The 27,098-nt window shown below is 40.6% G+C and overlaps 1 protein-coding gene across 2 annotated transcripts in view; it reads left to right on the top strand.

Moving 5' to 3' along the window:
- Positions 1-2,228: 2,228 nt before the first annotated feature.
- The window catches only part of rrp15 (ribosomal RNA processing 15 homolog), a 51,594-nt gene continuing 26,724 nt past the window's right edge, over positions 2,229-27,098 (top strand). For both annotated transcript variants that reach the window (XM_069931266.1, XM_069931267.1), the window contains exons 1-4: positions 2,229-2,363; positions 14,041-14,279; positions 16,782-16,879; positions 18,722-18,923. In XM_069931266.1, coding sequence (XP_069787367.1) covers positions 2,249-2,363; positions 14,041-14,279; positions 16,782-16,879; positions 18,722-18,923 — 654 coding nt within the window. In that variant the 5' untranslated portion in view covers positions 2,229-2,248. The remainder of the gene's footprint in view (positions 2,364-14,040; positions 14,280-16,781; positions 16,880-18,721; positions 18,924-27,098) is intronic.

Here is a 27,098-nt window from a genome sequence, read left to right as displayed (position 1 = left end):
AGCGCCTCTTACAAAGAAAAGCAAAAAAGACACCCACCACCACCACCATGGATTTGCTTGCAGCATTCCCACAGCCCCAGGAGACTTCAATCCAAACTATCAGTAATCCAAGCTTCAGATTCGAACTTCCGACACAATCAGGAAACCTTCAGTGCACTCAGCACACTCTTCTATTTCGGTTCAGATACCTGGTACCCCTTCAGCCAGTCTTGAGGCAGTATCCAGCAGTCCACCACCTGATGTGAATCCCTCGACTGCAGTCGACATGGGTTCCTCACCTCGAGTCACAGCATCAAATAATTACTTTGAAATGCAATGGCTGGTGTTGAGGATCAATTCAACAAATATATCCGGTTGACAGCCAGATCCACAAACACCATTTAGAAGATATTCTGGGTTTTTTTTTGTATAGCTTTTTTTTTTGTTGAGGATAAAGTTGGCTTGAAGAATTGCTGTGTTTTTCTTTAAAAGCCATTTGAATAAGAAGACTGATTTAATGTGTCATTCAGGGGAAGGCAGTGCTATGGTGATAGACAAGCTAAAGAGATGGCCAAATGTAACTTCACTCACGACTTAGAGAAGGACCAAAATCTACACAGCGCAAGGTTGAATAAGCCAGCTAATTTACATCTGGAGAAACCTGAATTTTAGGCAGGTTTAATGCTCTTTTTTTTTCTTTGGCTTGGCTTCGCGGACGAAGATTTATGGAGGGGTAAAATCCACGTCAGCTGCAGGCTCGTTTGTGGCTGACAAGTCCGATGCGGGACAGGCAGACACGGTTGCAGCGGTTGCAGGGGAAAATTGGTTGGTTGGGGTTGGGTGTTGGGTTTTTCCTCCTTTGTCTTTTGTCAGTGAGGTGGGCTCTGCGGTCTTCTTCAAAGGAGGTTGCTGCCCGCCGAACTGTGAGGTGCCAAGATGCACGGTTTGAGGCGATATCAGCCCACTGGCGGTGGTCAATGTGGCAGGCACCAAGAGATTTCTTTAGGCAGTCCTTGTACCTTTTCTTTGGTGCACCTCTGTCTCGGTGGCCAGTGGAGAGCTCGCCATATAACACGATCTTGAGAAGGCGATGGTCCTCCATTCTGGAGACGTGACCCACCCAGCGCAGCTGGATCTTCAGCAATTCATAAGTAAATCACACTGTGCTTGTTTCCAAGTAGCCAAATAGTCAAATTCAACAATCAGAAGCCTCGTTGGGAGAGTTAAGGCTCCCTTTGCTTTAGGCAGGTGACGGCCTCAGGACGTGTTAGCTCCCTTAGTGCAAATGACTGCTGCATCCGTTTAGTTTTGAGGCAAAAATCAAAAACGCCATGAAAAGTAGCTAGCTGTACCTATCATGTTGGGTGGACAAGATAAATCGGTCATAAGCAAGATCAGCTTTTACTTAATGTGCTATATTTTATCCAGGATATTTCAGGTTTTCTCTGCGGAGCCGATTGATAACAGGAGACGGAAGATCGCAATGGAAACATTCTATCCCAGCATGCATTGGAATGGGGAAACCTCTCTATCGAAACCCCAGGCTCTGCAAGGAAATAGAGGGCTGTCCCTCTCGCCGTGCATTCTGGGATTACACGATCGAGTACGACGACGGATCGATCCCCCCCCCACCCCCAAAAACCTGGAACATTATCCTTTTAAAGGGGGTTTTCCCATTTTCAACGGAGTCGTCCGGCCCGAGGAGAAGAAATAATGGACACATTAATGTCACATAGTAAATGGCCACGGAAAATGCGGCACCATGGCTTAAAATACTCCACGGGGGGCAAATTATTTCCATTGTTAGCGGGCTACCTCTTTAGTGCAGATCAATGTTATAAAAGTCTAAGGGATGGGCATGTGTTGAGAGAATATTGCATGGAACTTTTAAGATCAGTCACTTTAAACTGATAGACACAGAGAAACCTGTGAGAAACACCAGGCAGTCGCCTGGATCTGAACTTTTAAGGGCACTGAGGTGATTTGAACCAGGTTGTTATCCCAGGGACCTGGGCAGCTACAAACTAAAGCACTCACTTCTCTCCTCCTGGCAATGCTGAGTTCTACTGCGAAGTTTGCTATGGATTCAAAAATTATAATGTTTAAATCCCACAAACTGGGAGAAACGTTAGGGTTAGGGGTTAGGGTTAATTAAACGCGATTCCCCTCGCATGAACGGTGCTCAGTTCCTTTCCGGAACCATTCGTTACGGCTCTTTATCGGGGGGGAGGGGGGGGAGGTTCGGAACTGCCCGCTACTTCCTGTCAAGATGGCGGCGCAGGTGGTGGAGGCCTCATGTGGAGCGAATGGGAGAGTCGAAGAGGAATTCAGCGGTCAATGGACGAGGGTGACCCGAACCCATGATAACAGGGAGGAGGGTGACAGTGGGTATCCATGAAGTTTGGGTGCGGGTCCGGGGTTGAAGTCGAGGGCAGCGGCTTGAGGGTCCGGGCAGTCTGTCGGGGCCTCGAATCTACTCGATCTTTTAGTTCTCTTTTCAGTAACTCCGATCATTTGCCTTAAACTTTTTTTTCCGGTCATCTTTTGAAGTCTTTGCACGGGAGGTCGTAAACCACCTGCTGCAGGCTCTACCTACTTTTCTCTCTCTCTTCGTGCTTTTCTTTCCGTAATGTTTGCGCTTTTTTATCACCTCCCCTGATGTCTACACTAAACTCTGATATTCTCCTGAGTTTTCTCCGATCCAGGCGAGCAGCGGCCCTTGTGGCGTCTGTTTCTCTCCATGTGTGTATGGCGTACATTCTTTGCCTTTGTACCGCTTATGTGCTATTTCTTGTCCATGTGTTGCTAAGTTATCACATTATTTAAAATTGCAACGGACCAGATCTATACTAGTTTAACTGGAATAACTCCTTTGAGTTTCATTGATACTGTCTCCTTTCCTGCATTCCTAAATTTGGTTGGTGAAAGTGTAATGTTGGCAACTATGAGTTCTGTTTGTTATATTAATTGTATTTGCATTTAGAAATGCAGTACGGTAATAGCCCAAATACACTCGTGTGACCAATTAACTTATTAATCCTGCCTATTGGAATGTGGGAGGAAACACTTGGACAAAAGTCTTTTCATAATATACATTGTTTTTGCTAGACCATGTAATTCTGATTGGAGCATTCAATTCCGCAGTTATGAAAGCTTTGCTGCATATTTATTCCTTACTTGATCATAACATCTGTGGATCTGGTGTGTCATTGGACATCTCTAGTCTATGTTCCCTTTAACTGTGATCCAGAGTTACCTCTATATCATGCACCATTTTTCTGTTGTATTTCCATAATCCCATGTCCTCTAATATTCAAAAATCTGTTTTTTTGACTTGGGGTGCAACCAGGGGCTAACTCTCCACAAGCTTTGAAGTAGAGAATTCCAAAGGGTTTGTTACAGATCAAAAACATCTCTTCAGTTAAGTCCTAAATGATCTATTCCTTATTTAGAGTTTGTGTCTCTTTAATCTCAACTAATCCATGGAATGACCACGGATGCCACCAACTAGGGCAAGCAAGACTCTCAGTGGGGCTTTGATGTGTTTTTTTTTAAAAAAAAAAGGTGCCACTGGCTAGTTCTATAGGCTGTTCAAACCCGCACTTGGCCATTGTCCGAAGAGTCTGGCTGCAGGATCCTTCATACGAATATTGAATGCTGCATCTCTGCTCCTCTCGAGGCTGTACTGCCATTAGTGGCTATGGCACTAATCTCATCTCATCTAACGTCTTTGTTATAAAATCAAGTTGAATACAAATCTTGCATCACAAAAGTCAATAAGATACCTAGTTTGATTTGAAGACTGCTCTTGTAGTCTGAAACAGTTCACCTGAATTTGTATGCATATGTGTCAACGTACAGAGAGGAAGAAAGGTGGGCGAGTGATACAAAGTCAAAAGAAAAAATTGCTTGAACTGATTCCTGTAAAGATTTCATTGACCTCTCTAATATTGCCTGCTTCCATTTATTCCAGCCAAATAACATGGCTCTATGACTACTGTCTTGTGGCACTGATCTCCACCATTATGAAATGCTTTGATCATCTGGTGATGGAACACATCAAAGCACACCTCCCAGGGGACACTGAATCTATTTCAATTTGCCTATAGAAGAAACTTTTCCACAGATGATGCTATAGCCTTGCTGTTTCACTCTGTCCTGGCCAACCTGGAAAACTACATCAACTACCGTTCATTGACTTCAGCTCAGCATTTAATACAATAATTTCCTAGAGGCTGGTGTAGAAGCTGTCTTTGCTGGGACTCAATGCCCCTCTCTGTACCTGGATCCTGGACTTCCTAATGGAAAGACCATAGTCTTCCGGGTTGGTAGCAGAATATTGAGCATCTTCACGCTGAGCACTGGCACACCTCAGGGCTCTGCTCAATGCTCTCCTATTACGCTTCTGACCAACAACTGCATCGCCAAATCCAGCTCCAACAGTGTCATCAAGTTTGCAGATGACATAACAGTAGTTGGCCTCATCAGCAACAACAATGAGTTGCACTATAGGGAGAAGAGGTGGAAAATCTCATGAAATGGTGCAAGAGTAACTACATGGACAAGATGAAGGAGGTGATTGTGAACTTCAGGAGAACCAGGAATAACCACCCTCCACTACACATCAACAACTCTATAGTAGAGAGAGTGGAGAGCATCAAGTTGCTTGGAGTTCACTTAACTAGTGACCTATCATGGACACTCAGCATCTCATCACTTGTCAGGAAGACACAACAGCACTTTCTGAAGAGACCGAAGTGGGCAAGGCTCCTGGCCACCATTATATGAACTTTCTATAGGAGCTCTCTCGAGGGTGCCCTGGCTGGCAGCATCACAATGTAGAATGGTTGTTGCAAATAAAGAAATTGGAGGTCAACCCACAGGACCATAAAAATGGCAGAGAGGATCACTGGAGTTTCCCTTCCCCTACCATGGACCTGATCTACTGGGATCATTGTCTGAAGAAGGTGCACAAAATCATTGAGGCCCTCTTCCATCCTGCACACAGCATCTTTCAGCTGTTCCTGTCAGAAGAGATACAGGTGTATTCGGAGCCGGCGCCAACAGCTTCTTCCCATGGGCTCTAAGAATGCTGAATGATCAAAGGAGCTGCTCACACGATCCATCCAAGACTTCTCATTTGTACAAAACAATATCTATTTATTTATTTTCATAGATCTAATACTTGTCCTGCATTTGTATTATTTGTCTGTATGTGTGTTTGTCTGGTTATATGTTTGGATGTTTTTGCACTGGGGACTGGAGAACGCTGTTTCATCGGGTTGTACTTGTACAAACATATACTTGACAAATGCAGCTTCTTGTTTCATGGTTACCTCAGGAGGTTTCTTTATGCCACTTTTTTTTTCTCAGTACTGTTTTGTGGCAACTTTATCTGTTTAGAAAGCTGTAGTTTGAATTATTTTCTTGGTTTACATTGCATCTATGATGTCTACCTGTCCAGCAGTCAACCTGTGTGTGGCACCCTCTTTTGGCTCAATATTGAGAATGTGAAGGCTGCTTTCTCTTATTGGACTGCAAGCTCTCCATCTTTACCACTAGTTTGATCCTTTCCCCTGCCCACATACACTGATCCAGATAGTTTATTTATTCCTTGATATTACATTTGGTCCTTTAAATGTAACAGGTTGACCAGTAGCTTATTTCTGCCATTTCACCATAGCTGAAATTTTTGTGAATGCCTTTGCCTTCCTCCAGAAAGTCTGTTCATTGGGTCTATGTTGTGTCTTAAAATGTGTAGAAGAAATGTCCATAAACCTCTCCACACCATATCTGGGTTATCTTTACTGCCTGTATCATCCAGAAACCTAATTTCCTTATTCTGATAATTGTCAGTTATACCTCTGGAGTTTTCTCTCAACTTCTGACTTCTAACTGAAAGGTTTTTTTCTACAGATCTAAAATTCAAAATATGACAAGGCCGATGTAGGAAGCAGAACATTGTGATAGTTGGGGATTTCAACTTCCCAAATATTGACTTGGAATCCCGTACTGTAAAAAGGATGGATGGCTTGGGAGGCTGTGTTCAAGAAAGTTTTCTAATTCGATACCAATGAGAAAGGATACAGTACTTAATCTCCTATTAGGGAACAAGGCAGGTCAGGTGACATATCGGTGTTGTGTATGTGTCGGTGAACGTTTTGGATCCAATGACAATAATGTGAGCTTCAAGTTTTTTATGGAAAAGGTCCTCATTTTGATATTTTTAAATTAGAGGAAGGCAAATTTTATGGATTTGGGAGGAGTGGATTAGGATATGATGTTTTATGGCAAGGGTGTTGTTATGAAAGTGGATGGCCTTCAAGGGTGACATTTTGAGAGTGCAAAAGTTTGCATGTTCCTATTCGGATTAAAGGCAAAGTTGCATAGGGAACCCTGGTTTTCAAGTGATATTGGTGATCTAGTTATGAAAAAATGGAGATATATAGGTAACAAGGAGGTTATTAGATATTTGAAGAGTACAAAAAAAAGCAAGAAATACTCAAAAGAAATCAGGAAGGCAAAAAAAGACATAAGGTTGCTCTGGCAGATAATATGAAGGGGTTCTATAATTAAGAGTAAAAGGATAGTAAGGGGCAAAATTAATCGTGTGGAGGACCAGAGTGGTCAACTATGTATGGAGCTTCATGTAATGGGGGAGATCTTAAACAGTTTTTGTTTTGCATCAGTATTTACTCAGGAAACTGACATAGTTCATACAGAAGGAAAGGAAATCAACAGAAAAGTAATGGAACAGATGGAGATTAAGGAGAAAGAGGTGCCTTACACAAATAAGGGTAGATAAATCTCCTGGGCCAGGTATGATATTCCCTTCCATTTTGAGGGAGACTAGTATATAAATTTCAGGGGCTCTAGCTGATGTATTCAAAATGTCCTTGGCCACAGTTGAAGTGCCTGAGGATTGGAGGGTAGCTCATGTTGTTCCTTTGCTTAAAAAAGGCTCCAAAGATAAACAGGTAATTATAGGCCAGTGAGCCTGACGTCAGTAGTAGGTAAATTATTGAAAGGAGACCTGAGAGATAAGATATTTGGACAGTCATGGGCTGATTAAGGGCAGTCAGCATGGCTTTGTGTCTGGAAGGTCATTTAATATATCTAGTGGAATTTTTGGAGGAGGTTACCAGGAATGTGGATGAAGAAAAGGCTGTTGATGTGGTCTACATGGGCTTTAATAAAGCCTTTAACAGGTCCCACATGGGAGGTTAGTTCAGAAGGTTATGGCAGTAGGTATTTAGGAAAGGTGGTAAACTAGATTCAAAATTGGCTGTGTGGGAGAAGGCAGAGGGTGGCAGTAGATGGCTGCTTCTCGGATTGGAGGCCTGTGGATCAGCAGGTTCACTGATGATACAAAGGTGGGAGGCATTGTGGACTGTGAGGAGGGTTATCAAGGCTTGCAGAGGGATCTGGACCAGAAAGTGGCAACTTGAGTTTAATGCAGACAAGTGTGAGGTGATGCATTTTGGAAGGACAAACTAATGTAGGAGACGTATAGTAAATGATGAGGCACTGAGAAGTGTGGAGGAGCAAAGATATCTAGAGCCGCCTTCAGCTGCTCGGATGCAGGTAATGTGCCGGCAGACACGGCTAGGGGAATGCAGCTGGGACATTCCGGTGGCCGTGGAGAAGACTCTCTGGCTGAAGGAGAGTCATGTCCGAGCGAACACTGGCTCCTGTGGACTGTGGCCGTAGTCCCACTGCTGCTTTCAGGTGCAACGGGATTCTCCGAGCCGGAGAATATACCTACAGGAGGAGGGTTAGGTAAGTGCTCCTCTTGGCTGGGTTCTCCACTTTCAGGTGGCCACCCGACAGCCGCATTGGGGAACAATAGGTGGCTTTACAGTCGGGTATTCTGGCCATCTGAAAGGCTAAGGAGCACAGAAAAAATTGTTCCCTGTAGGTGATGTTGCATGTGGTCAGGGTTGTAAAGAAAGTCTTTGGTATCTTAGCCTTTTATAAATCAAAGTATTGAGTATAGGAGTTGGGATGTTATGTTGAAGTTGTTTAAGACATTGGTAAGGCCAAATTTGGAATATTGTGTGCAATTCTGGGCATCTAACTACAGGCAGGATATCCATAAGATTGAAAGAGTGCAGAAATTATTTACTAGAATGTTGCTGGGTCTTCAGGTGTTGAGTTACAGGGAAAGATTAAACAGGTTGGGACTTTCATCGAGCTTTACAAGATTGAGAGGTATAGACAGAGTGGATGCGAATAGCTTTTTCCACTAAGATTGAGGGAATTAAATATAAGAGGTCATAGTTTTAAACCGAAAGGAAAGGTTTAGGGGGAACATTAAGGAAAGTTCTTCACTCAGAGAGTGGTGGGAGTATGGAATGAGCTGCCATCTGATGTGATTGCAGGCTTGATTGTGTTTTAAGAGTAAATTGGATAAATTGAGATGACCTAGCAGGTCAGTGGGACTAGGGAGATGATGGCGGTACAGACTATTAGGGCCAAATGACCTGTTTTCTGTGCTGTAGCATTCTATGGTTCTATATTTTGGTTATCAGTGTTAATTCTCTTGGGTATGAGACCTTGCGAACTGCTTCTGTTCCTGCTGGATTCATTTTCACCCCCTTGTCGAATGTAAACCCAAGATATGTTACTGAAGGGTGCATGAAGACAACAAATTCCATTGGTTGTGAATCACTTGGCACTTTGATTATAATTATTTTCATTTGTCTTGTGTCTACAAGATTCATTTATTGCTGTGAAATAATACAGAAAATGTAATATTACATGTCATTTTATTTTGCTTGCAGTGAGACAAAGAGTCACCATTAGTATTTCCAGTTGTAAAATGAGAAGCAAAAGAGTCTCTTCAGAGCACTGAGTGACCATGATTTTGGCTCCAGCGCTCCTGCAGCCTCTGTAGCTGCACAGATCCCTGTTTGGTGCATTGGCAACTTAAGCTTCTGATCCAAACCTCTGACACAATCAGGAGGCCTTCAGTGCCTAAAGCCCTTCTTGCCCTCTATCTTCTCGAATCCTTGTTCTGATACCAGGTTCCCATGAGCCACTTTCCAGCAGCCCACGGCCATTGTGGGTCCTTCAGCTGATGAGCCCCTCTCTGGTCCCCTACCATAGTCACCATCCTGTAGGGTTGACTCCTATCCTCCTACTTTACAGCAGGGTGTAACTGTCCACTGATTGCCTTAGTTGCTGCCGACCCCAGGCGCCGCCATCTTGAGCATAGGCGCCGCCATCTTGAGCATAGGCGCCGCCATCTTGAGCATAGGCGCCGCCATCTTGAGCATAGGCGCCGCCATCTTGAGCATAGGCGCCGCCATCTTGAGCATAGGCGCCGCCATCTTGAGCATAGGCGCCGCCATCTTGAGCATAGGCGCCGCCATCTTGAGCATAGGCGCCGCATCACATTTAGCTTCATTAACGGGCTGTTGAAAGAGTAAGCAGAGTAGTCAACATTCGGTTTGGTTGGTTGGGCCCGAATGAACAGGGGTTTGACTCCACTCCAATCTGTCACTTCACCTTTGTTTTTTTTTAAAAAAAAACCTTGATTTGTTGCCATCCTCACAATAATAATAATGGCAGAAAATTGTTGCCCAGCTTTGAAATGGCTTTTATTTTTTGTTATATTTTTTTCTCTGATGTCCTTTGCTAAGTTAGGCAGCTCCAAAGGGAAAAAATAAGATGTAAGAATTAAAAAAAAATTGAAGTGAATCAGCATCAAATTTGTTTCACCAATTTGATAGGATTTTTTTTTGAGGTGCTCACCAGGAAAGCTAATGAAGGAAGGCTGTGGATATTGTCAACATGGAGTTTAGTCAGGCCTTTGACAAGGTCCCATATGGGAGGTTAGTGAGGCTCAGGCGCTCAGTATTCATGGTGAAGTATTAAACTGGATTCGACAATGGCTGGATAGGAGAAGCCAGAGAATGGTGTTGAATTATTGCTCTTCAGACTTGAGGACTGTGACTAGTGGTGTGCCTCAGGGATCAGTGCTGGGACCATGGCTGTTTTTTTATCTATATCAATGCTCTGGGAGTTAATGAGGTAAATTGGATCAGCAAGTTTGCAGATGACATAAAGATTGGAGGCATTCTGGACAGTGAGGAGCATTTTCAAAGCTTGCAGAGGAATCTGGACTAGCTGAGAAAATTGGTTGCAAATGGCTGATGGAATTTAATGCAGACAAGCGTGAGGTATTGCATTTTGGAAGGACAAACCAAGAAAGGACATGCACAATAAATGGTAGAGCACTGAGGTGTGTGGTAGAACAGAGGGATCTGGGAAGACAGATACATAATTCCCTGAAAGTGGCTTTACAAGTGGATAGGATTGTAAAGAGAGCTTTTGGCGTATTGCCCTTCATAAATCAAAGTACTGAGGATAGGAGTTGGGATGTTATGGCAAAATTATACAAGACATTGGTGAAGCCAAATTTGGAGTATTGTGTGCAGTTTTGGTCACCTGACTACAGGAAACCTATCACTAAGATTGAAAGAGTACAGACGATTTTCTAGGATGTTGCCCAGACTTCAGGAACTGAGTTACAGGGAAAAGTTAAACAGGTTGGGGGACTTTTTCTCTGGAGTGTAGAATGATGGGAGATTTGATAGGAATGCACAACTATGGGGTATAGATGGTAAATGTAGGTGGGCTTTTTTCCATTGAGAGTAGGTGAGAGACAAACCAGAGGACAAGAGTGAAAAGGGAAGAGTTTAGTGGGAAACTTCTTGAGAGACTGGTGAGAGTGTGGAATGAGATGCCAGCTGAAGTGGTGAATGTGGGCGTAATTTTTACATTTAAGAATAATTTGGACAGTACATGGATGGGAGAGGTATGGAGTGCTATGGACTGGATGCAGGTCTGTAGGACTATGCAGAAAAATAGTCACAGGTTAAAAGGGGAAAATGTCTTGTATCTCTCTGTAATGTTCTATAGTTTAAAATATTGTTGGCTGTAGCTGCATGTCTTTCATTCATTATCCAGGTAGTTCGAGAGTAGGAGATTATGTAGCTGAGAGTACACAATGAACATGAAATGTTCACTTTTGGTTGCTGGAGCAACCTGATTAGCCCCATTAGGATCTCTTTTATATAAAACCCACAATACTCTTATGAAATGTAAATCTCTTGTGTCTGTACTGTGCAAATCAAAATTGCAGAAGTTGTATTGAATATTATTTTTGAAAGTTTGAACCTTATTAGTATTTTCAAAATTAGACTCTAAATGAGTACAAAGTTTGAGCACTTACAGTAATTTTGTTCCATGAACATAAAATTTGATCAAAGTTCTCAACTGTCAAAGCTAACTAACAAAATAGATTATTTGCTGGTTGGAACATTTTGTGCTAAAATGTATTGCCAGACATTTCAGATCTATTTGGGAACACTTCTTTGCAGAATGATGGTAAAAAGAGGTTGATTTTCCAATTTTAATTATTGCCATTGTAAAGCACTTGGAAAATGTAACCTTTTGAATTTTGATGCAATGTGATTTAATCAGTTTTTTTTTAAGGGAAGGGAATAGAGATTAAAACATACAAACACCAGTCTGCTAAAGGAACTTGGTGGGTCAAACATCAGGCCTGAGGAAACTTCATACAGAAGCAGAGAAAAGAGGATGGTGGGGGGGGGGGGGGTGGTGTTGTGAGTGTGGAAACTGATTTGGTAGGTCTCAAAGGCAAGGAGTCTGAACACAGTTTTTTTTGTAGTGAAGGATTTTGTTTACAGAAGACAAGTGGGAAATAGAAAGGGAGCAGCACACACATGCACAGCTTACAGCAGCCTTGGGAAAGAAATAGCGGACAATTAATAACAAATATGGGGAATATAGCATGGACCTTTCTAGGCCTGGAGTGAAGCAAAGTGGTCCCAAGCTGGCAAAGAGAGAGAACATGGCACCTCTATAGTACTGGAGGGACAAGCCCAGATCATTTACAGGGCTTAGGAGGTTTAATCCATTTACAACTGCCAATGGCCCAAAGCCTCCAGGCAGGCTGGAGAGTGCAGTCCAGGTAATTTACATGGGTACAGCAGCAAGATGTGTACTAAAGGGTGGGGCAGAACCAAACCTTGATTGGCAGCTGGTGTGTCCTCTGACTAGGTAGGGGGCAGTGCTGTCACATGACAGCTACAACTCTTCCCAATACAAGGGGTGAGACAGGGCTGCAGGTGGGATTGCAAACCAGGTGGAGGTGAAATGATGTGGACTGGCAGATGCAAGGGTTGAGGTAGATAATTGATCAATGTCCTTCTAAATTTAAAATAACTAAACATTTTTTTAGGGTATTTACAGATTAGGATCTTTTTAAGTTCCTTGGTATTAAAACTCCCTCAAGATTTGGAATCTTAAATCAAATACTTAGTTCCTATCAGCTCTGAGTTATTATTGATGTCTAGTGGTAATTCCCTGGACAAGACAGAAATAATGGGAGCAAGATTTTCAACAATAATTTTCTGATGTTACCTTGAAATTGGCTAATTCATCTTCTCTAAGTGCCCAACATTCATTTTTGCAATTTAGAATGGTACATTGAACTTAATTTTCAAAAGTTCACTTGGCTAAATTTTATTCTACTTCCTCATCAAAATGTGATAGATTTAAAATTGAAGGTAGATTATTTCATATGTTTTAGTCATGTTCGTTGGTTTCCAATTATTGGGAAAGTATCTTCCATACTTTAGTTCTTGATATTAATTTGGCTCCTAATCCTTACCCTATTTGGAGTAAGTAAGTCAGCTGAATGTCTGGGAAACAATCCCACGTAGTTGCCTTTGCTCTTATTGCCAGAAAAGCTATACTTATGAAATCAAAGGATGCTGTCCCTCCTAACCTACTCAACAGTTATCTGATGTGATGCCATGCTTGACTCTTGGAGGGTGGGGGAGAAATATTATATACTGTACTAATGTAATGATCCTTAATTTTCTAAATTTATGGGGCCCTTACTTATTTTCAGAATTTATAAGATAATTGGATCCCATTTTACAATTTGGTTGTCCTTTCTTTCATGTATTAATGAAGCATACCTTTAATCATACCTTCAAGAGAAGGGTTAGATTATTAGAATAGTTTTTGTTTTCTATACAATTTATTTTTTGTCTCTTAGAACTATTTATTAATGTACCTTTACTTGGCTGGATATATTCTTGTTTAAAAAAATATATGAAAGAGGAAGATGAATCATGCCGGGTGGAGTGGATTAGGTTACCAGTGCTGGAATCTGATGAGTAGAGAAGGTGAGAATAGTGGTGCAAAGAAGACCAGTTGGAATGGAGAGGAGAGAGAAGGATCCAATGTTAGAAGTGGGTTAGGGTGTGAAACCCCAAAGAGGGGCCCACCCGCATGCCACCACTGGATTCTTTTGGTCTCTTCACTCCTTCCACCCACCCTCCTACAACTCCCCTCCCCCCCCCCCACCCCCTTACCCTGATCCATCCAGGTTCTCTCCATACCTCCATTCTCATCTTCTCTACACAGCAGATTCTAGCACTTGCAGACTTTGTCTTCTAATCACCCTCTCTTCCTCCACCTAGCTAACATTTTTTCTTGCCTCTCTCCCTTCATTTGGCATCTGTCACATCCATCTCTGTCATGTTTCCCCTCTGCCTGGGAGCCCTGCCTCCTACCCTGTCCATTTTGCACTGCCTCTGTACTAACTTTTCTCAGCCCTGACGAAGAGTTTCAACTCGATACATCAACAATGATTTTTCTTTTTGACTTGCCGAGTTCCTCCAGCAGAGTAAGTTTGGCTTCAGATAATGACATCAGCATCCCTCTGTGTTTCTAAGTTGCGTATTTAAATGTACATATGAATTATTGTCACAGACAACACATCCATTTTGTCCTAATGTCATAGAAAATCAGATTTGAAAATGTAACCCACTGTGATGCACTGGTATCGTTTACAGTCCTTCAGTAGCTTGGATTTTGCTATATAATTTTGCTTGTTGGATTATTGAAAAGAACTTGCCAAACTTCACTTTGACACTAGATGTCAGCAGAGCATCAAATGAATATCTGAACTGTAGCACATGCTATTATATTGAGAGAAACCTATTTGTTCCCGTTTAGGTTCTGATGGAGGTCTTGCAAGTGACGAGTTTGCTTCAGGAGAAGATGATAAAAATAATGACCCAGAGGTTGAATTTGGAGGGGAATGCTCAACTCCAAATCCCAATGCTGGTTGGGCAGATGCAATGAACAGAATTCTAAAGAAGAACGTACCTGGTGACAAACCAATAATACTTGCTAAAAAGAAAGAGAAACAGAAAGAAAAACACAAACAAGAGATGTTAGAAAAGATTAAAAAGGTATTTTATTGAGTTCTTGAAATTGAAGCAATTCACTTTTTTGCATGGGCCCAAAAAAGTTGTCATGAAACTGAATATGCAGTAAAAACTCCTGGAATCCAGAACCTTTGGGGATTAGTAAATGCTGGATAAGTGTATTTGCTGGTTGCTTGAGACTTGGTCTTACAATGCCTAACTAATACACTTGCATTAAAAAAAATAAACAGTTTAAAATACAAAAATACTTTACTGTACAAACTTACATGAATATATATAAATCTTAAAACATTTTTATTTTCAAACGCATTCTCTGAAAATATTGACTTTGCTGCATCTGCAGATTCTTTGCCCTCTATGGAGCCGCCCATAAGATGAACAATGACAGTATAGATAATTAACCCTCCCCTCCCCCAAGTTTACAGATGAAGCGTCTGACTGAAACGACTCTTATGAAGCAGGAATACCTGTTGAGTCACCCTAAAGGCAAGTGGTATTAACCAGATTTTCATCCTGGGTGACACAACTTTATTCAAGCGCAACTTTATTCAAACTATATTCAAACAAAACATGACTAAGGCGCTCTGCTGGCTGAATATTTGTCCCCATATTCAATAAAGGTTTGGGTTACTTCAGAGAACTTTTGATTTTACAATTTAAAACTTGTGCATTTTTTAACAATAGTTTTACTTATTTTTAATTTTTTTTTTTTTTTGCCAGTTGCTGATAACGGGTTTATGCCTTCCAAAAGTAATGTCATGAATAGAAACCAGGTTGTGTTTAACGGAGATAAAATATGGTGATCTCTGAAGAATTAAAAATAATGGGCTCCCTGTTTATAGGATAAGTATAGACAACATGATTAAGATGTGAATAGAATAATGAAATGCATTACTGTATAAAGAAGCCTAATTAGTGGTATAATTCATTTGAGTTTCTGGAGGGATGAAAAGCTGTGGGTTTTCTGTAGTCTTAAATGATTTGAATATTTAAAGTTTGGTTGACTTTTCTCTACAAATAACAGTTCTATTACAAACATAATGTGATAGAACAGATTCTATCACCGATGTGTATATGTACAGATTGTAGTGTAGGATGACTGTGATTGGCGAGAGTGTAGCCACACCTACTGGCAGGTCTTAAAGGATTGCTCCTAGCCAGACCAGGTCATTCTGGACTGGTCGACCTACTTGTGATATGCTCCAGACTTTTAGTTAATAAAAGCCTTGGTTTGGATCAACAAGTCTTTGGTTCTTTCGACGCGCATTACACATAATTTTAACACAAACAAGTGGATGCTTATAGATTCCTGATTGTCAGGTTTCTATTATTGAATCCACAGCTATCATGAACAGCATTTTGCTTGCATTTAGTTCTTCCTCATAGATGAACAAAATCAGGATGTGGACAATCAGAAAATGGTGCACAAAGATGTGATTTCCAGGACCCCCGCCCCCACTGTCCTGCCAGCAGCTGGCAACTCTATTACGGTTAAATAAAGTAGTGATGAATCACAGTTAAAAGTTGCAACACAATGAAGACATCTGGCCAGTTAAATCTGCTGGATCCATCATACCTTCTCGATCAAGCAGCATCAGTTAGTTGAATGATAAAATCTAAAAGGGTATTGTTTGGAATACTCTGGTACACATGAATTGAGCTATACTAAATTAGCAGTGGGAAAAGACTTCTGCAGAGTAATATGGAATTGCAAATGTTTGTTTTGGCCAGTGTTTCAGCTAGGAGGGTTACATAAGTGGTGCTGGCAATGGATCTAGAGGCAGCAATGCCATTGAACCCCAGAAGTGAATTTTGGAGAATTTGTCAACAAACTCCCAAGATGGGACTCCTGCCAGTAAACCTGTGCCAGACCTCCAGTGTTGCTGTTTAGTTCTAAATTATATTAAATTTACACACACTTTGTATAACTGAAATTTAAATGTTACAAGGTGTTTTGAAAGTCCTGGTTGTAAGGAATAGATAGTGTAGTGAGTTGGTGTGTTGTACCTGGAATACAATCTGGCAGGACACAAATTTTTGTTGCCCTGATCAAGCAGATTGTATCTGAAATGCATTTGTACTGGTACTTCTACATTTTCTGATTGGAAATGCAGATGGTAAGCCCACTTCCAATTTCATGAAATAGATTTTATGAAGATGGGTGTTGGTAAATGAAACCTCACATTAACACAAAAGCACATTGTGTGCATTTACTTTTCATACATCCTGTGCTCTGTATGATAGAGTAAATGAGTCAGATGTCAAATGAGAGGGCAAAATGCTATTTCAAAATAAAATCCTTCATGAAGTACAGGATTTCATCTTCAGAAAATGTCACTTCCCTGACACTGATATCTGCAATATTTTTATACAAATTTACAAATGCAGGAACATTTGGGCTAAATTTTTGAAGACTAGTTTCATCAGTTTGCAACAAACATCAGTAATTCATTCATTAAAAGCCTATTAATTTCTATGAATTTAAAGGATTATGCCGTATGTTCTTAAATGAGCTTTCTTTGGCAGTTGGATGAAAAGCGAAAACGTGAGCAGATGTGCAGAGTGAAACCTGATATAGTTCAAGATCGAGAAACTGAGAGGAATTTGCAGAGGATAGCCACAAAGTAAGTATTATGGTGATCAGCTTGAATTTTCTTGTTCAGAAATTTTAATTCCTGTCAAAATTGAGGCTGCAGCGTAGATGAACTTTGTTACAACACTCCAATTCCCAAGTAACATCTGTGAAAATACATAACAGACAGAATGCTAAATATGCTTATTTCAGATTTTTCAAATTTAGATTGCTTGGAGCCCTGTTTTAAATACTTTTTTTAGATTGGGTCTCCTTGCTTAATATAGCCTTCTATAAAAGCATTGTGTTAATTCTGTTTACAAAATTCCATCCATCTTTCATCATGCTTTGCATTAAAGCGTATGGCTTGGTAATTTTTCTGCCATATTTTCTACTGTTAAGATCTTCAAGCTAAGCAGGAAAATTTCCAGCTACCATGTTAAATTTTGATATCTTACTTGGTATTTCATATTGCCTCATTATCCTTGCTTCCCTTGGGTCTTGTCAACATAGATTTCTTTGTCCAAATGATTAAAATGATTGTGTAAAAATTAAGTAAAAACACAGATGCTGGAGGAACTATCAGTTTATTTTATCTGGAATCCCTGCAGCCAACAAAGAAACTTGCATTCAATCTATTTAAGATGAGTTTGAATTTTCATAATATTTGAAAGAACAAATGACCAACTTTACACTTTTTAGAATTTTTGCAACTGTCTATTTCCTTAAATTGAGTCCATCTGGGTTTGTTGTCAGAACATAATTGTGGTAAAGACTTGCTTGGCATTTATGTTCAACAATTAAGTAATATTGAAACTGTCATGCATTTCCCTCTGTGGTTTGAGCAATGATTTGAATTGTTAGTGTTTGAGGTCCTCTCCTACTGCTATAATTGTATTCAAATAAAGACTTTTAAAAGCAGACACAAGGCCTTGTGAAATTTGATGTAGGTTTTCCATGTACTGAACTTCAAAGTAGTTGCATTCTAAGCCAATTGAATTTTGTTCACATTATTGCTTTGGTTTTTTTAAAAATCACCATAAAGCTGAGTCTCCCCTGTTATGAACCCAGAGGACCCCAAAACCCAGCAGCAATAGATATTCACCAAGACAAATGGTTACTTAAACAAAAGTCGCTTTTAATTCTAAGCTCACGGGTATGTAATATCTGTGTAAGTTCAGAAAAGTTATTTGATTCACAGTCCAATCTCAATTCTCATTCCTCCAAGTTCACTCGTTGCAGGCAATTCTTATACTGTGCACAGAATTTAACATTTATAAAGTTCACCAGGCTTTGGCGCTTGAAAGGTAAATGGTTTCCACTCAGGAAGGTTCTTGTCAGTTTTCAGAGAGAGATTTGTTGTTCCAGGACATCCACAACTGATTACTTTTTAATCAGCCACTCCAGTGTCTTGCTGACAAAACTTGCCCCTTCAGGGTTCACCAGATGATAAACTCTTTCTTTTAGGTCATCACCAAGTTCCTTTTTGTTTTGTTTATTCCAAGAGAAACATAAGACAGCCAATCCTCTCCTCTTGCATGAACCACAATGGCTTTGACCAGGCTGTCTTCCAAATGGGACTTTCCATAAGCACACGCTCTCTCACTCTCAGAGAGAAAGACTGTTTGATTCTCTCTGCTTGCAAAACCACTTTGTGAATCTAACAAACCTTTCCCAATTTATCTCCCAAAAACATATCTATATACTCTGACACACCCTGGCTTTGTTTTTACTTCAATCACTGTTTGCAGACTTTTGTGCTTTAGTTCTTTCTACTTAGTTTTTTTCAATTATTATCCAAATTAGCTGAAGAAAATGGAAAAGACAGTTAAAGCAATATATATTTGCCAACTCTATGGATGAAGATCACTGACCTATTTTTTTTTAAATTAAGAGGTGTTGTCCAGCTATTTAATGCTGTGCGAAAACATCAGACTGCTGTGGATGAAAAGGTTAAAGACGTGGGTATGTCTGAACGAAAACGTGCCAAGTTGTTGTCATCTGTTTCAAAGAGAGACTTTATAAATATGCTTCGTGGATCGTCACAGAGTGTCCAACAGGATTCGGCAGAAAAGACACCTAACAGTACAAAACAGGTGTGTGAAAGTTCTTGTGATTGCTGAATACTGTATTTTCATGCATATAACATGCAGAAAATATTAAACTACGTAAAAATATTCTCGTATAGTGCGCACGCATATCCTGCGTGGGTATAGTATTCTGCATTTCAACTCACGAGCCATTTGCATTTACGTGGGACAGGAGACCAAGCACATTCCATAGTCCCACTATCTGCCACAGTTAATCTCCCATGATCTATAACCCATTCAATTTCTCTCTTCTTCTCCTCTCTCTTCCCCACCCCTCCCCCCCTCCATAGAGATGTGTCTTTCACCCATTTTAGAGGTGATATCCTCCTGTAACACATTTACAACTTTGGAGAGGATTAGGAGGAAAGAGATACAGTAGTTATTTGCAAGGATACAAGGACAGAAGGAATCAATTAAATAGATCAAAGACTGGCTTCAGAGTTAAGCAGGGTATTAATTCTGTTATGATTTTAAAAAGCCTTTAAAAGAAACTTTATACTTGTTTAAAAATAGTGTACAATTGAGAGATTTATAGTTTGATTTGATGTAATGGGATGATTAAAGTGACGCCATAGGGCAGAATCATCTAATATTGTCTCAGAGGCACTTGATATATTTATCTCATCCCTCAGGGTACGGGTCTAGCCAATTAACATTGACGATGTGCAGAATATCTTGTTTCTCTAAATACCATGGCACTTAGATCAAAGAGGTATCCCGAGTCTGCCAAGATCAAAATTTTGAATCGTGCCATTTTGTATGTACCCAATTCCCCCATTTGTCTGTAAATTGTACGCATGTTTCATTGCCACGATTACTATGCTACACCTGCTATAAATTGTGCGTGTGGTTTTATTGCTGCTTCTACTTTCCCATGCCCACTATAAATCGTGTCCATTGTATCAACATATATTAAAAAAAACTTGTATAGTAAAAAACCGCATATAACGCACGCGTTAATTTTTTATAGCAATAGCCATTACGTTTGTGGAGATTGTGACAATTTAGCTGCACTTTAAATTTAAAATGAAATTTGAGGTCTTTCCATTAATTATAATAACAATGTAGTGTGGAGGATCAGATGGTTTTAAAGTATTTTATCTTTAAATGGTAAGTAGTAACAGTTTCCTGTGGTTATTGGAGAAAAATTTGCCATGTTGAAACTACAGTCTGTCATATTGGTTCACAAGCTAGGTGGAATATCAGCAAAATTAATGTTGTGGTTTTTACTGCAGTTTAAAGTAGCAATAGGCCCAAGTAGATACAAAATATTTTGGCATATAAGTTGACCTTCATATTAGTCAGGTCCCCATTTTCAGCCTTATTTTCACGGTTTTATCATGTATCAGTTGACCCCCCCCCCAAAATTTTCTGCCGGAGACTGGTGTCCAGGCCTGCCATCAACAACCCAAAACTTTGTTACAACACCCCAATCCCCAAGTAACATCTGTGAATTAAGCCAACAAGTTCTTTTTTAAATCTTTGCTTCTGGCTGGGAAAGTGCTGGGTCCAAGTCTTCAGCATTGGCTGCAGCCAGAGCAGACAACAGTGATTCCATTCTCAACTTTGGGTGCAGTACCATCTGCATTGATGAAGTCCCCTCGCTGCCCAAGTGTGCTCGGTGCAGGAACTATGGCTACATGTCAGCCTACTGGGCAGGAGCGGGGACCTCAGGCTCCACATTTGTGAAATGTCTGGGTGGGTTATAGCGACACCCGGTCTTGGGGAAGTGTCGGGGAGCAGCAATGCCAGCAGTGGGGAGGAGCTTCCAGGGAGCATTTTTTAAAATAAATAAAGTTGAATTTAAGGTCTCTTTTTTTGTATCTGGTGTACAAGCCAACCCCTAATTTTTTTTAGTATTTTTTGAGGGCTTTGACTCGACATGTACACAGAAATATATGGTAATTACTTGTATCCTGTACTAAGATAGAAACAAAGGAATACTGCAGATGAGCTACATGAGCATTGTTTCTCTCCTAGCATAAAAGCAGTTACAAGGTACGTTTTATTAAAATACTTGAATGTTCCAGTACTTGGTCTGAACAGTGTAATTTTGTAGCTGACTTGGATTACGTTGCACCAATGTTAAGCTCAATAAGTTGTGACCATTTCTCAGCTTCATTGTGTGGCTTCTACTTTTGTGTAGGTACTTGGGCAAACTAGCACTTGTGATCATGCTAGTGAGGTATCAAAGTTGATTTGTATAGTAACAAGTGCTTTGAAAATTTTTAATTGTTCATTTTCACGTATATTGAGATACAGTAAAAAATTTTGTTTTTCACACTTTCAGGCAGATCATCCCATACTTAAGTGCAAAAATAAAATGCAATTTTAGGATAACTGAGAAAAGTTCAGTTAAAACAGTACAAGGATCATGAAGAGGTATGGTTTCTGAAATCAGATCAACTTTCATTAATGAGAGCAGTCAATTCAGGAGTCTGAAAATAGTGAGAGAGCAACTGTCCTCAAATCTGGTGGTGTGTGATTTCAAACTCTGTCTTCTGCCCAAGGGAAGGGAGTGTGATCAGGTGGAATAGACCCCTAAATATGTTGGCAGGGCAGTTCATTTGAATTAAGGCCTGATGTTTTCACAGCTCCCTATAGTTTCCTGCCATCATGTGCAGAGCTGTTCCCCAACTAAGCTGTGATGCACCTGGATGGGAGACTTTCTGTGGTGCATCTGTTTTTAAAAAAGTGTCAGAGAATTTCCTTGGACTTGAGAGGAGGTAGTGGCATTGGTGCATTTTCCTGGCTGTAGTATCATCGTGATGTCTAACAGTGGCATTTGATATTTTATAACATTTGCCATATAGTATTTCACTGTAATACCAATGAGCTTTGTGCTCTTTATAATGGAGGGGGGGGGGGGGGAAGTAGAAGAAAATAGTTTTTTTTTACCAGCAGAACCATTTCTTCAGCATACTCAAGTACATTAGGGGAAGAAATCTGACACTTTGTATATTAAACCAGTGGTAATTTATACTCAACCGTTGGAGAATGAGAGGAGAATTGATAGAGGTGTACAAAATTACCAAGGGTATAGATGGGGTAAACGTAAGCAGGCTTTTTAACTGAGGTTGGGCGAAATGAGAAATACAGAACATGGGTTAAGGGAGGAATATTTAAAGGAACAATAGGAACTTCACTCAGAGGGTGGTGAGACTTTGGAACAAGCTGTCAGTGGAGATGGTGGATGCAGGTTGGATTTCAAAATTTACAAGAAATTTGGATTACATGGTCAGGAAGAATATTAGGGGGCAGGTTGATGGGACTGGGTGGAATCATAGTTTGGCATTGACTAGATGGCTGTAGGGCCTGCTTCTGTGCTCTTGAATTCTATATTAATCAGTTGTTTTGTTGCCTCATAGGTCAATAGTGATATCCAGTAATTCTGTTGCTTCCTCTCTAAGTCCACTAGGTCCAAATATTTATTATCTATTTACCGTGGGTTATTCATCAGTGGAGATCTGAGGGGAACATTTTTCACCTTGAGAGTGGAAAGTACATGGAATACTGAGTATGTGGTTAAAGTAGTATCATGGCAATATTTAAATGTCTACACAAGTGCTTAAATCACTTAGGAACAGAAAAGTATAAGATTAATGGAGATGAGAGCTCACAGGTAGGTGTGAACTTGATGAGCTGAAATGCTTGTATTCAAATAGCAGTTCATAACCCAATGGCAAATTTACTGTTTGGGGTGTCTTCAGCAATATTAACTTCATGTATCTGATGAATGTGTTCAACCACTGCAAATATCATTGACTTGTAATGAATATATGCTGAAGGAATTGGGATTCTCCAGACCTCAGGTCTCATCAGATGACCTGTAAAGGGAAGCTGGACCTGTAAATATGGTGGTTGTTGGCCTTGTAAATGTTGCCTAATCTTTTCTGCTGGAGAGGAATATTCCAAGGGCACATTGTGAGAGTTGCATTTTGTATGTTCATTCAAGTTACTGTTGAACCATGTCCTCCAGCTCAGTTCGATCAAAAAAAACTCCACATTTTGCAATGTGTATATAATTACCACATCAAATGATATATCACTGGTGATTATGGAGCCCATGTATGTGAAGTTGTCAACAATATGCGTTAAAACTTGATCAATATTAGTTAATGGAGTGACAGCATTTGGAGCCCTGCAATTCTCTTTCCTGATTCTGATGATCTAAATTAATGGTTCTCAACCTTTTTACCACTCACATACCACCTTAAGTAATCCCTTACTAACCACAGCACCTATGGCGTAGTATGCCTTTCTATCGAATGGAGGGGTTCTTCAGTTTTGGGATAGGGTCAATAAGCATTTGGGGAAGTAGTTACTCAAGGATCACCAGAATGGCTTTGTGATGGGAAGGTCATGTCTCAAGCCTAATTGAGTTTTTTGAGGAGGTAACAAAAGAAATTGAGGGTAGGGCAGTAGATGTGGTCTATATGCATTTTAGTAAGGTATTTGACAAGGGACATGAGAAATAGGTTCAGAAAGTCATGAGACATTGCATCCATGGATCCTTGCTTGTGTGGATAAAAAAAATTGGCTAGCATGTAGAAAGCAAAACAGTAGTTGACAGAATTCTTCTTGAAGGTCAGTGACTAGTGGAATTCCACAGGGATCTGTTCTGGGACACGTGTGTTGGTGTGTGTGTGTGTGTGTGTGTGTGTGTGTTATCAGTTGTGGATAAGTGTGTCCCCATCAAATCATTCAGTGTTTTCCCCAACCAGAAGCCCTGGATGAACAATGAAATTCAGAACCTGCTGAGAGCCAGATCACAGGCATTTAAGATGGGGATCCAGAGCATTACAGAAGGAATAGGTGTGACCTGCATAAAGCTTTCTCCTGGGCGAAATAGAGATTCTGGGTGAAAATGGAAAGAACAAGGGACACCTGACAGGTGTGGCAGGGCTTAAATGCCATAACCTGCTACAAAATAAAATCTGGTGAAGTAGCAGACAGTAAGGCTTTGCTCCCAGAGGAACTCAATGCCTTCTATGCTTGATTTGATGACTATCAGCAAAGAACCACTCCTCCATACCCCCACATCCCCGATAATTCAATCCTGTCCATATCTGAGGATAATGTGCATGCTGCCTTTGGGTGAGTGAATCTAAGGAAAGCATCCAGCATAGATGGAATACCTGGCCAAGTATTTAAAAATCTGTGCTGACCAATTTGCCAATATATTAATGGATATCTTCAATATCTCACACCAGGTACCCACCTGTTTCAAATAGGCATCAATCATACCGGTACCCAAAAATGTGTAGTAATCTTCTTAAATAACTATCAGCTAGTAGCACTTGCATCAACAATGAAGTGTTTTGAAAGAGTTGAAGCATATCAGCTTCAGTCTGAGTGGTGACATGGTAAGTTCCAGTTTGCCTATTGTAGTGCCAGGTCTTGGGTGGTTGCTATCTCACTGGCTCTACACAAAGCCCTGGAACACCTTGACAGTAAAGGTGCATTCATCAGGATGCTCGTTATCGAGTGCAGTTCAGCATTTAATATTATCCACCCCTCAGAACTGATCAGCAAACTCCAAGACTTGGGATTCAACACCCCATTAATATAATTGGATCATGGATGTCCTCACCTCCAGACCATAATCAGTGAGTATAGATAAGAACATCTCATCCACAATCTCCATCGCTGCTGGAGCACCACAGGGCTGCGTTCTTGCAGCCTGCTCTACTGTTTACAGCTATGACTGTGTGGCTCGGTATGTCAATAACACCATCTACAAACTTGCTGATGGATACCATGGTAGTGAGTTGTATAAAGAAAGGTGATGAGTCAGCATAAAGGAGAGAGATTGAAGCTTGAATGGTGTACCAACAACAATATTGTACTCAATGTCACTAAAACTAATGAGCTGATTGTTGATTTCAGGAAGGGAAATCCAGAGGTATACAATGCAGTGATCATTGGGTGGAGAGGGTGAATAAGTTTTTGTGAGTCACTATCTTGGAGGATCTTCCTGGACCCTGCATCATGTCAGCTCCTCTACTTCATCAGGGGTTTTCAGAGGTTTGGTATATGACATCAGAAACAGTGGCAAATTTCTACAGGAGTGCTGACCGTAAAGCCCTCCAAAAGTAGTGGACATAGCCTAAGGCATCACGGACAAAACCTTCCCTACTATCGAGGACATCTACAGGGAACACTCATCAGAGAGCAGCAGCAATCCACAGGGATCCACACCACCCAGGACACACTCTGTTCTCATTGTTGCCATCAGGAAAGAGCTATAGGTGCCACAAGACTCACCCCACCAGGTTCAGGAACAACTGTTACCCCTCCACCATCAGACTCCTCAACAACAGTAACTCATTTAAGGAATTTTGCTTGTGAATTTTATTTTTTTTATTCTCTGTATTGCACTATCAGTTTGTTTACATTTGTTATCTGTTAACAGTTAATTTGTTTACATGCATAAGCTGTATAGGTTTTTGCACTACCAATAAGGGGTAAGTCTGCCTCGCCTGCAGAAAAAAAGAATCTCAGGGTTGTATGTGATGTCATATATGTACTTTGACAATAAATCTGAAATCTAATATAGACAGGATGCAGAGTTGTGTGGAAAAATAGCAGATGGAGTTCAATTTGGATAAGCATGAGGTGATGCATTTTGGAAGGTCCAACCATAAGACTGAGTTCAGGGTTATTGTTCGTTTGCTTAGGAGTGTGCAGTCCAAATCCATTCATCCCTCAAGGTTGCCACGCAAGTTGATAGGATAGTTAAGAGGCCCTATGGGATGTTGGGATTCATTAATAGCGTGATTGTATTCAAGAGTCGATAGGTCACGTTGCAACTCTACAAATCCCTGATGAGGCCACACACACATAGTTGCATGAGCGCACACACACACATGTGTACATATATTTGTGTATGCCTTTTTTCCACAGCATAGCTTTTGCATCTGCCAACTGAGAAGCTCATCTTTGATCATCAAAGCAAAAGGATAATGTAAAACAAAGCCCAGTGTTGTGAATACTCAGCAGGCCAGGCTGTACCTGTGGAAAGAGGAACAGAGCTAAAGTTTGAGAATTGATCTGAAGGATATTTGACTTCACAAATCAGTCTGATCTTCTGACTTTTACCTTGATTGTGAATCCTTGTTCTAAAACCACACCAAGTTTCTGGGCAAATATAATCAGCCAAATATTCCCTAGCAACACTGGGAAATACCTTTTCCCATGATATTCGGCAAGAAAAAAAGATTAGCAGTTAGGGACCATTCATACAAGAGTTATTGTACACATCCCTCATAGCCTGCAGCATACTCTCCTTCTACCAGAGTCAGACAAAAGTTTGAACATGTGCCTCTCAAAGTTTACTTTGTTTCTTTCCTTCCTCTACCAGCACAAGCAAAGTTAGATTGGGCTTTCAAGCAGCTTATTTGTGACAAGTTTCCTACTCCCTCTTGGTAGCATGTTTGCTCAAACATTGTCTTGTTCCGGTTTCAGGACTTTTGGTTGTACATGTTTGAGTTACAGTGTGATACAGTTTGTTGAGATTGAAAGTGTATTCATCTCTGCAAGTGTGCTTTCAATGGCGTACCTGTGGAGGTTGAGAGACATGCTGAAGTTTGCTCGATGATCAGAAATAATTGGGTCAGATCTGGCAGGAGCAGGTCCCTCACAAAGTGCCCTTCTCTGACAATTTTTCAGTATTTAAATCAACTTATTAAAAATATGAGGTGGTAGTGATGATGGGAAATCTGACAGGTTGGTGAGAATTCATTGGGATTGAAACAGGAGTGACCCAGGCTGCGGTGATAAAATGAAGCGTAATGAAGAAATTGAAAATGGGGTGTGAAGAACTTCAAGCTGGAGAAGCCAAGTAGTGAATGGAGTAAAAAAGGAGAAAAGCCATTTCTTGGATTTTTAACTGTTAAGATATCTAATATATATTTGTGCATGTATAGCCCCGTTTACACTTGCATCCCACTAAATTGGCTGTTCAGTGTCCCAGGATAGGAATGGTGGTTTGGCTTTTCACACTTGACCACTCCAAACTGGGACACTGAATGCTTTCACACTCGCAAGGAGCCATTCCTGGGGTTAGGACTGTTTTACCTTCTACCAGTGACATCCTGACACATTGAGTGATGGTGGACCTGCCCTAAATCCTGATCAATGTATTTTGGTTTTATCATGCCTAATTAAGCTTTATGTACA

Source organism: Narcine bancroftii, chromosome 4, assembly GCF_036971445.1.
Source record: "Narcine bancroftii isolate sNarBan1 chromosome 4, sNarBan1.hap1, whole genome shotgun sequence".
Classification (NCBI taxonomy): Eukaryota; Metazoa; Chordata; class Chondrichthyes; order Torpediniformes; family Narcinidae; genus Narcine; species Narcine bancroftii.
The sequence above is the reverse complement of the archived record's forward strand: the minus strand, read 5'-3'. Positions and strand labels throughout refer to the sequence as shown.